The following is an 11,595-nucleotide window of genomic DNA, read 5'->3' as shown; positions in this document are numbered from 1 at the left end:
GTTGAAGGTTGTGGACTTGAAGAAGTCGTTGAAAATGCTTTTGACAGTGTATCTGGAGATTCCACAGAATTGTGTGCTGTGAAGGACACATTTCAAGGAGCTGATACTTTGGAATCACCTGTTGAAGAAAGTACATTGTTGGAAAATGAGGTCAGTCAGGATTTAACCGAAAAGGACAGTTCTGAGAACACGGAAAACGTACAAGATCTCAGTTCTGTGGTTGAAATCGATGCAAACAAGGAGACACACTCTGACTTTGATGAAACTGAGGGGGCTCATGGACCTTGTTGTGGAGAGATTGAAACTACTGAAGATGAAGAAACAACCCTGTTTGACTTTGAGGATGTTGTGGGATGTTCTGAGGAATGTGATGAAGGTAAAGAGACCCCAACTGCTGATCAACTGGTCTCTTGCGCCTTTGAGGAGCAGTCAAACACAGAGAATGGCACTTTTTGGGTATCAGATGGTCAGCAAGAGGCCAACAGCGAGCCAAAAGACACCTCTGGGCTCCTTCATCCTCCTGGAACAGATGTTCTGTCTGAGAAGAACCAGAAAAATGAAAAATTAGAGGAACTTATACATCAAGTTGCAAGAAGTGAAGCATCTGAACAAGACACGTTATTTAAGTCCGACCAAAAAAGCAGTGAACAGAGTTATTCTTATGAGGAGAGTGATGTATCTGAAGATGAAGAGTACCCAGAGGACTGTGATTGTGAATTCTGTCTTCCACCCATAGATCAGGTACCTTTTTCTTAGGGGAGACACTTGCTAATTTATTTTAGCATGTTTTGAAAAGCCTATGCATGAATTTGATAGTTCAATGTCAAAACTTTTTGCTTGTAAAATAATGCATTCAGTCTGTTTTGAGTTGCCAGACATTCCTGCCATCTTGGTTTTTGCTTCACATTTTAATTTGCTGGATTCTGATTCCATGTCATATGTTATGTTATTTAAATCAGTGTCATCTGTACACTTGGTAATGAATCCGGAAGAGCCTGCAGGTCTTGAGATACTCATTCTGTAAACGTAGGACAGAGTCGGTTTCAGACTGTGTGTGCACTGTGTACTTTTCGATGAAGAATTGGTTGGCCAGCAGCTTTGCAATCCCATCCCAGCTGCAGTCAGTCACTTGATCTTCCTCTGCTTATGGAATGCTAGTGCTAAAAGAGCTACCTTATGCCCCCTTATGGATACTAATGTCTATAACTAATACACCCTGTTTGGGTTAGGCTGTATGACCAAAGATTTACCATGGTGTATTTGCATAATGTTAATTGTGAACTACTGTGCAAAATTTGGAGTCAGTGAAATTGTGTTTTTTTTTAAAGAAATTACCGTATTGGCCCGAATATAAGACGACCCTGATTATAAGACGACCCCCCTTTTTCCAAATGTACCTTTGCGATCTTTACAACACGCATTACATTACGTATTTCATGGCACACTCGTTTTATGCGTATTTGGCGCCACCTATTGTTGTGGGTATATTATTGACATGTCAAAGTCTAGACCCTGAATATAAGACGACCGCGTTTTTTCAGATGTATTTCCAAGAAAAAAACATCGTCTTATATTCTGGACAATACGGTAATACTTTTTTTGTCAGCAAGGACAAAAATAACAGTAAAGACTTAAACTGTTAGAAAATATTTAGTTTAAGTCAGTACCAAATTTGGTTTCAGCACAGCTGTTTTCAACACTGATAATAATAAGAAATGTTTCTTGAGCACCAAATGAGCATATTAGAATGATTTTTGAAGCGTTGTGTGACACTGAAGACTGGAATAATGATGCAGAAAATTCAGCTTCGCTCTAACAGGAATTAATTACATTTTAAAATATATTAAAAAGAACAGTTATTTTAAATTGTAATAATATTTCACAATATTATTGTATTTTTTGTCAAATAAATGCAACTTTGGTGAGCAAGAGATTTCTTTAAAAAAATGTATACTGACCCCAAACTTTTGAACGGTAGTGTACATGCTATATGCTGTTTTATTTTTTTATAAGAATTTTTTTTTCCGACAGTTCAATGGAAAAACTGTTTATATATTAACCATTTGGTAAAGACTTTTTTAACAGTCCAGTGAATTAAATAATTTACAATTTTTTTTCTATTTAATTTCTTTATTTTGTTGGAATAACAAATGAAAGTGCGACATTGTCTAATACCGGAGTTAAAACAAAAAACTCAAACAGTTAAACTAGTATTCCAAAACTGATAATTCTTTAAAATGTTCTTGAAATTCTAGACACGCCATGCATGCTTCGTGTTTTGCATTTTTCCATGTGACTTTATAGCTCTAAATAATATGAAGCAACCCTGTCCACCAATAAATATTTAGGCAAAGGTATAGAATATCAAATAAAATCTTTACCAGTTGACACATTTTACTGTCCATCATACAGTACATACCGTCACACCTGCCAGCCCTACATATATTACTCATAAAACTAAATTTCTTCTCTACTAACAGACTAGAGATACATAATATAATAAGATACAAAACATAATAAATAGTTTTGTATAGCTGACATGCAATTCCAGTCTTTATTTGTATGCTAATGTCTGTGACATAAGAGCCTATACTGTATTTTTTACTGTAAAATAGCTTCTTGTTGTAAATGCCAACGTGGCTACTTATTTACCAGCGTCCTTGAAATGTTTATTACAGTATGGTGCCTTGGCCCTTTAAAGGCCAACGGCCCCGGTTACACCACGGGACTGAAGACGTCTGACAGACAAGGCTTTGGCCTGTTTCAAGTAATCCAGGATAGGCTTGTGATGTCAGGAAAGCCTATTCGGGATGACTTGGTTCAGGAATGAGACCACCAGCTTCATAAACGAGCCTGGCTGACCTAGTTGTTAGAGTAAAACAACCCGTTTTATTGCGTCTCTTAAAACAGGGTTTATCATTCTACGATCGTATAAAACTCATCGTTATATGAAGCATCAAATCAAGATGCAGGCTAATATAAATCTTATTTATTTAGTAATGTGTCTTCATGACTGTGACCTGATTTAGCGCCGGTTTTTCTCATATGCTGGTTTTAACCCTTCAGATAGTAGCTGAATTGAATGCTTTGCAGGAATGACTCATATTTGAACTGTCTCTGTAGGTGTATGTGTTGAAGAGACCTCATGTTGATGAGTTCCTCAAACGAATGGGGGAACTGTTCGAGTGCGTCTTATTCACTGCAAGCTTAGCCAAGGTAATAAATGCTAATGCACTATGCAAGGTATTCAGTATTAAGTTTATTAATAAATAGGATTTAACAGCACTTACAGTATGTATCAGTTTATAGATGTTACAAGGTTCTGTGGAAAAAGATTTATTTTAAAATGGACTTTTGCAGACCTGTAACAAAAATACAGGTTAATATATTTATTTGATCTGATTTCATAGATAATGTTATATTTTTTTGGTCAACTTTTTTTTGTAAATTGTTTTGCTGTTCATTTTTTTAAATATATTTCTTAATATCTTATACCTTAATGTCACTGACTTCTTAAATTTATGACTTTTTACTCTTCTCTCTATATATATCCTCTGTATTCTATTTTAATATATCTTAATATATCTTATGTCTCATGTCAATGATTTTTTTTTTACTTTTCACTCTCTCAATATATCTTACTATATCTTGATATATATCTTATATCTTAGTCATTTATTTATTTTAGTTTTTTTTACTTTTTACTCTATACATATCTTCTGTCTTAATGTGTCTTGGTATACATCTTATATCTTAAAGTCATTGATTTTTATTATTTATTTTTTTTTACTCTCTCTATATTTAAGATATATTATAGTAATATTGTGAAATATTTTTACTGTTTAAAAAAAAAAAAGCTTACTATTTGAATATGTTTTAAAATGTAATTTATTCCTGTGATCAAAGCAAAATTTTCAGCATCATTACTCCAGTCTTCAGAGTTACATGATCTTTCAGAAATCATTCTAATATACTGATTTGCTGTTCAAGTAACATTTATTATTATTATAATTATTATCAATATTTAAACTCGGCTGTTTTGAACATAATAATAATTAATGTTTTTTGAGCTGCAAATCAAAATATTAGAATGATTTCTGAAGGATCATGTGACTGAAGTAATGATGCTAAAAATTCCGTTTTGAAATCACAGGAATAAATTACATTTGAAAATGTATTCAAATTGAAAATCATACAGAACTACCACATTTTGCTATAAGCTTGATTGCATCATATAATAATTGCTGTTAATAGTGTTCATCGTCTGTTTTATTACGTCTTTAATTGATTTTTCCGTACATTTCTGCCATATGTACATTAATTGACAGTCACCACTGATAAGCTACCACTAAATATTGTAGAAACTTAATTTGCTGTAAAGTTGCTTTGCAATGATTTGTATCGTGAAAAGCGCTGTACAAATAAACTTGAACTTGAAACCAGTTCTTTTAAATAGTAGTTTTAAATAGTTTAAATATTTCAAATTTTTACTGTTTTTGCTGTATTTTGAATCAAATACATGCAGGCTTGGTGAGCAGAAGAGACTTCTTTAAAAAACATTAAACACTTTTGACTGGTAGTGCAAATATTTATAGATTTATTTATGTATTCTTTATCTAGTCATCACAAACGACTTAAATCTTAGAATCACACCATATTGTAGAGAGGTGTTTCCATGTTTTGTTCTTGATACTGGCACTTTTTTGCCCCTCTGTCTAACCGTGTCCATCACATTACCGGCATTCTGTTTTTCTAGTATGCTGATCCCGTCTCGGATCTGCTGGACAAATGGGGAGCTTTCCGAAGCCGTCTTTTCCGGGAATCTTGTGTGTTCCACCGTGGAAATTATGTCAAGGACCTAAGCCGTCTAGGCAGGGATCTCAACAAAGTCATCATTGTGGACAACTCGCCAGCCTCCTACATCTTCCACCCAGACAATGCTGTACGTTACTGCCTTCCTTTCTTCTTTTGCACATATAACTGCTTTGGGTCTCACGATATATTATGCGCAGTGCTTAGCCTGCTAAACCTTCTGAGAATTTATTTGTCAATTGTTTGTCGCTTTGTCCCACTACTCGTATCATTTTTTTAACAGAAACTCTTCTCTGTCATGTTTAGGTACCTGTAGCCTCCTGGTTTGATGACATGTCTGACACAGAGCTGCTGGATCTCATCCCTTTCTTCGAGAGACTGAGTAAAGTGGATAATGTCTACACTGTGCTGAAGCAGCAGAGGACTACTAGCTAGCACGACACTAAGGGCAGCTGTCACTATGGGGCCAGGGAGGCTGCTGGGCTCGGAGCACCACACTGCTTCCCCCTAACAGGACCAGCCACTAGCTCAGTCCTCATCACCTACCCAGAATTCCATTCACATGATGTTTGATCGAGAAAAAGAAGTCGAATGACAGAACTGTGAAGGACTGCTTTAGCTATTACGTGCATAAAATAAGAAGCTGATTGTTTTAACACTCAATTGCGTGAATCTCAGGAAAGCGAGCAAGAGCATATTTCACCCTGAAGTCAAATAATAGAAATTATATTTTGCTTAAAGAAAATGAAAGAGATGCTTTTTTTTATGACTTTGTGACATTATTTTGACAACTAAGCACATTCCCTCGAAATTTTGCCATAATGCAAAATTATATTTACTGTAATGTGTAAAAAAAAAAAAAAAAAAATTATTTAAATTGTATTGTATTTATACATTATGGTTGTATTTGTTGGACTGCCTTTAATTTATGCTTGTTTATGCAAAAAGTACTGTATTACAGTAATCTAATAAAAATCACCGTTGTGAATAATAAAGAAAATTACAAAAAGAAAAAAAAAAAAGAGCAAAATATTCAGATGTGTTATGGTAATAATGAGGGACAAATTGTTTAATTGTCATAAAATTAATTTCGCAATGCAAAAAAAAAAAAAAGTCAAAGTACGCTTTCGTTTTCTTTATGCAAATAATATTTTGTATTTATTTTACTCTTGATTTTAGGGGGAAATGTGGCCTATGCATGTTTTTGTGCGATTCACCCAAATACGTGTTACTCCTTTGCAACTCTTTCATTTTCATGGTTAAGGGAAGCCCTGTTAAAATGAAAAAACCGTTGATTGTCCTCTTTGGTTGGTTATTTGAGAAGATTGTTTTTTGTTTGTTTTTTTTAAGAAAATGACTTCCTCTTCTTGGGTTTATATCTTGAGTTAAACTTCCCTCATTCCCTGTGTTCAATGAGTTTACTTCAAGATCTCAAGTGAGGACAAAACCATAAATGGCAATCACATGGAATAATATGCTGTCTTTTTTTTATCTAGCCAGCTTTATTGGACTCTAAAACAAGCGTTCATTATCCCTTTATTTTTCCAAAAATCATGTTTTTTCTTTTCCTCCTCCAATTTCTAAATCAGATAAGAACGACTCGTGATGCAATCAGCCAGCACTTGAAATTCAAGTTTCACAAAGCAACAGATGTAAGAAAGGGAAATTGGTCCAGCACTTGTTGTGTCCCACGGCCCGTTTTCACTCCGAAGGTTAAGCTAATGCACCTTTTGAATCATATACAGTATGCTTTATTTTGTCTAATGCGAGGTCATTCACCGTGGCCTTAAAATTACTGTAGCAAAAATTCGTCAGACGATATCAAGGTGGTCTTATTTACGAAATCAGTTTGTCTGATACTGTATGGTTTTAAATTCATCACAGTATGCCATTTGTGTGTTTATATTAATCAAGACGAGTAAAGAATACTGGAATCAAATCTTGATTTGTCAGTGGAAACAGATGTTCGACTTGTAATGCCTTAACTCTCCATTAGATCACTAAGCTGTCAGATGGTTCATTGAGAAAGTGATTTTGGCATTGGCGTAGGCATGCCGTACTGTGGACTGGAGAGCCCCTGTTAATGTGCAGTTGACGTGCCTTCTTGTTAGTTGCCATTTAATATGGATGGTTTTCCTTATGGGGATCGTATACTTGCTCAGCACTATCTGAGTTGATTGTTTTGCAAGTGCCAATATTGATGTTTCGAGACATAACGGTGATGTTCATGTGTCCGGGAGAGAGTGGAAAGATGATGTTATGGTTTTTAATACTGGTGTTTTGTCCATTTTTCAGTGTTTGACTTTTTAAATCGATTTGGTGATGGCGGAACATTTGCCATCTCTATATTTGTGATATTAATGAAAGTAGTGATGTGCCATGGAGAGAAAAAAAAAAAGATTTTGTTATTCATAAAAGTTTAAAGAGCAGCTTGAGTGTTATTTGATTCTTAAAAAGCACAACTGATTTTTCTCTTTTGTACTTGAATCAAACCCTGTATTTTATTCTGGTATTATTTCCAGTAGTAACACGGTCTGTGTATACGTTATTTGGGTTGTCTTCTACAAAATGAGTTAACATAAATCATTATGAAAGCCTTTAAAGGTATTTTTACCTTTTTGAACCAAAAGCTAATTTCGTGAAGAAATGAAAAAAATACTCAATGTCAGTCATGCAAAATGTTACTTAAAATCCACTGTTTCTAAGAAATGATGAAACATCAACGAACTTAAGCCTAAATTTATATGTGAGTACATTGAGTCTTTCAGCGTTTGAAACTGATTATGCAGTAGAGAACATGTTACTGAATCGCATGTCTGACTTGGTACATTCTCCGAGGTCTGACTATTCATCAATCTCAGTAGGACTTCTCACACTAGTCTGCTTATGCAACAGGACCAACCCAGGCCCATGTTTTTCAGAGGTTATGTAATATTCTTGGTAGTGCTTGTTTTGAATAATACGCCGCCTTTTCAATATTCTCACAGATGCATGAGAGGGGCCACAAATGCATTTCGCTTAACGTGTAATTGTTGAATTAGAAACGTGTAATACTTCTTTGTTCTCCAGAACAAAAATGTGATAGTGGGTAGGTAGGCTTCAGTGCTTGTAGCTTTGTGAATTGTTTCACTTGTGTATCATCTACAATGAGCAAGTAGTCAGGTTCCTCATAGCCTATTTTAATGTGCTCTACAACAAGTCTTTTCATAGGTACTCGGGGCATTATTAAGAAAAATGAAGACTGGAATTAAAAACTTGCTGCCTTAAAACTTAGGTTGCGCCTATTCTTACATTTATTTGAAAGCTTATGGCTCCCTCTAGCGTTACATAAAGAACTTTTCTTTTTTTTTTTTTTTACAAAGATGAAATGCCCTATGCAAATAATCTTTAACCAAATGTTAATACATTTAAACAGAAAACCACAAATTTAATTTCAAGTCGGTGGGAAAATGTAATATATAACTTAAAATAACTAAGAGCCATAAAAACTAATTGGTCACTATTTTTGGATACGGTGATACACTATTGGATACCTAAAAGGTATATATTACTTTAAACATACACATTACCTAAAGTTGTACATATTACCTTTTGGCTTTTTTTTTTCCTCCTGAAAATGTACAGTGCTTTTTTTTTAATGCCAAGATTTTTGATCGCTTATATGTTTCTAAACGGGACTTTTATTTTAATCCATCATATTTTTCCCGTAAGTAGGGATGGGCGATACCTCTTATTTTATTTTCGATCCGATACCAATATTTTCAAGCCCAGTATCGTCGATATCGATACGATAACTCTAAACTAAACTGATCTTTTAAAATATTAAAAGAATATAATCCATAATTATACTCTTTAATATTAGATTTTAAAGCCATGTTTTTTTTTTTGTAACATTTTATAGGCCTTTTTTTGTTTACACTGTCAGAAATAAAATATACTATAATTGTATTTTAGCCCTTTACTGGAGCAGTAACCTCAAAGGTGCAACTATACCCCTAAAAGGGAGTATATTAGTACCATACAAGTATGCATGCTTTAAGGGTAGATAAGTTACAAAGGTGCACCTTTGAGGGTACCTCAAGAAAAATAAACATGGTGTTACATAAGTACTAAAATGTATTATTATTATTATTATTACCATGGTAAATTTGTGGTTACTGCAGTTTTACTACAAATACTGTGGTAAACTGTGGTTACTGTAATAAAACCATGGTTAATTTTTGTAAAAGGCTGCCAGGCTGTTTTACCCCTAAAGGTGAAACTTTAGCATTTTTTTTTTCTGACGGATTTATTAACCGCAATTACAGAACATAACACAATCCATTTGAACTTTTAACAACCAGTTTAAATAAGTTTACTTGCACAAACTAGCCAATTTAAAATAAATATTACATGCACACAAAAGTTTGGGGTCAGTAAGATTTTGTAATTTTTTAAGTCTCATGCTCATCAAGACCACTTATTTGAAAAAACAACAACGACAAAAAAACAGTAAAAGCAGCAATATTGTGAAATATAACAATTTTCTATTTTAATATATTTTAAAATGTAATTTAAAATGCATCTGTGATCAAAGCTGAATTTTCAGCATCATTACTCCAGTCTTCAGTGTCACATAATCCTTTAGAAATAATTCTAATATAATTTGCTGCTCAAGAAACATTTATTATTGCTGCTTCATATTTGTGTGGAAACCAGTGATGCATTTTTCAGAATTAATTTTATAAATAGTAACAATGTTGCAATGGTTTCTTAAGATCTACTTATGCTTCTGGGTAGGGTTGCACCAGCCATTCGTAAGTTCTTACTTAAATTAGAACGTTAAGTCCACACTAGAGGCTTAGTAACTACTAGCTAGTTTGTAACTAAATCTATATATTATTTGGTTGCACCAGTTTTTCGTAAGGCAGGACGTAGTAAGTCGTTCGTAAGCTCTCCATTAAGTAATGCTAGTCGCATAATATGACGTTTACCCTAAATCATCCAATAGAAACCTTCAAATACGCGAGCAGAACTTGTTTAAATGCTATGAATTTTGATTTATCCTTCATTCCAACTTATTTTGCCTCACGTATAGGCTACTAACGGTAAAAATATAAACAAGCTTCCATTAAAAACGATACATTAATAACATTAGTCTATATGTAAGCTATTTTTATATGTAAATAACATTCAGAAACTGTAATTGAAATAAATAAGGATCAATAAATACCGTCCGAAAGAAGAAGAAAACATAAGAAATGCCATTTATTTATTATTTCATCTGACATGCGCAACACGGACCGAAGGGCAGAGGCGCGCTGTAGATGGGGTGTTGAAGACGTGCTAAAAAAGAAACAAAGTACGTTCATTCATATATTGTTATTTCTCTTAATATGTACGTGAGTGTAAATGTCAGCTCGATCGGTGAATGCCTCACATTACCAGATAATCCGCGCCGAACATTGGGACCGATCGAGGGGCTCGACAAGATTTTTGCTCAGATTTTCAGGAGGGGGAAATCGGGGTTAAATCGGGCTAAAAATCCTATAGTGTGAGCCAGGCTTTAGTTGTAACTTATGCCGAGTTCACACTGCACGATATTAGCCCGATTTTTCACTCGCCGACAGGTTTTGCGAAATCGCCGACAAATGCCCGACATCGGAAGCAAATCGGTGCTCGTTCACGCGAGTGACAATCACGCAGTGTGAATTATCAAAGACGCGATCTGAGGGAATCTGAATAATTATGTATGTAAATATGTATGTTACAATTATGAAAACGTTTTTATAATAAATTGCTGACAGTACAATACTGGACAATGATGTAATCTGCAGAATTACAGAATTACAAATCTACAGTGTTTCCCATACATTGAGTGCGGGTGTTTTTATATCACTGTATTTCTCAAGGAAACCGACTTCAGAAAACTGGATGTCATTTTCATTTAATCTTGCATGTAATGTCTGATAAAGCAGTGTTTTTTTGAGTGGAGCGCAGTATTGTGTACAGCCGTTACTGGGGAAAACTTGATCTCTACCACTCCAACAGTGCCTTCTGCTGGCAGAGAATGAGTTTGCATATATATATATGCCGCCTGGGAAACACTGGACTATGGTAACTGTATAACAGTTTCACTGCAATTCATGTTATAATGTTAGAATTAAATAACAATAAAAATAATACATATGTGCTTATCTGTACATAGTAAATGCAGATTATTTTTAAGCGGTTGTTGACATCCTATCTAAAACGTGATTTAGCCAAAAAAACAACAATAATGTTACCACTCTAATATGTCTTGCAATATCCGTGCGTGCAAAGGTTCTAAGCGATCCTCTTGTTCAAAATTCTCTGGGTCTGAATCCGGCTCAAATTGAGATGGCAATATTGACGCCATCCTTAACTAAACTTGCTGCTTTGGCAAGGGGGCGGGGCAGTACTGAAACACCGTCTGAAGGGGCGGTCACACTGCACTTTTTGTTCCATTGACTTCCATTCATACGCATGCGAATGCGTCAGACCGGAAACGCAAGCTCATGCGAAAAATTTCGCTGCGTTTCAAAGTTCAAGTTTGGTGAACTCTGACCTGCGAATTCGCATCATGTGAAGACGTGTGACCAGTAGAAGATCGATACGTCACTGCGTGACCTCTCTGTACAGAAATTCAAAAATGGAGGAAGCGCTAATTTTAGCCGTAGCGCAGCGTCCTATTTTATATAATACATATTTAAAAGATTATAAAAAATCAAATAAAATAAGAAGCTGCATGGTTCGCGGTGTCAATGGAAACAGGAACAGACG

At 34.7% G+C, this 11,595-nt stretch overlaps 1 protein-coding gene across 1 annotated transcript; it reads left to right on the top strand.

The window, feature by feature from the left end:
- Positions 1-2,928: 2,928 nt before the first annotated feature.
- Positions 2,929-5,640, top strand: LOC107728918 (carboxy-terminal domain RNA polymerase II polypeptide A small phosphatase 1-like). The gene is made up of 3 exons (XM_016539246.1): positions 2,929-3,216; positions 4,757-4,942; positions 5,119-5,640. The coding sequence occupies exons 1-3, from the start codon at positions 3,169-3,171 to the stop codon at positions 5,245-5,247; spliced, it is 363 nt and encodes a 120-aa protein (XP_016394732.1). The 5' UTR covers positions 2,929-3,168; the 3' UTR covers positions 5,248-5,640.
- The last annotated feature ends 5,955 nt before the right edge of the window (positions 5,641-11,595 follow it).

This window comes from Sinocyclocheilus rhinocerous, unplaced genomic scaffold, assembly GCF_001515625.1.
Source record: "Sinocyclocheilus rhinocerous isolate Xijiao unplaced genomic scaffold, SAMN03320098_v1.1 scaffold1569, whole genome shotgun sequence".
Lineage (NCBI taxonomy): Eukaryota > Metazoa > Chordata > Actinopteri > Cypriniformes > Cyprinidae > Sinocyclocheilus > Sinocyclocheilus rhinocerous.
This window is presented reverse-complemented; position numbering and strand designations above follow the sequence as displayed.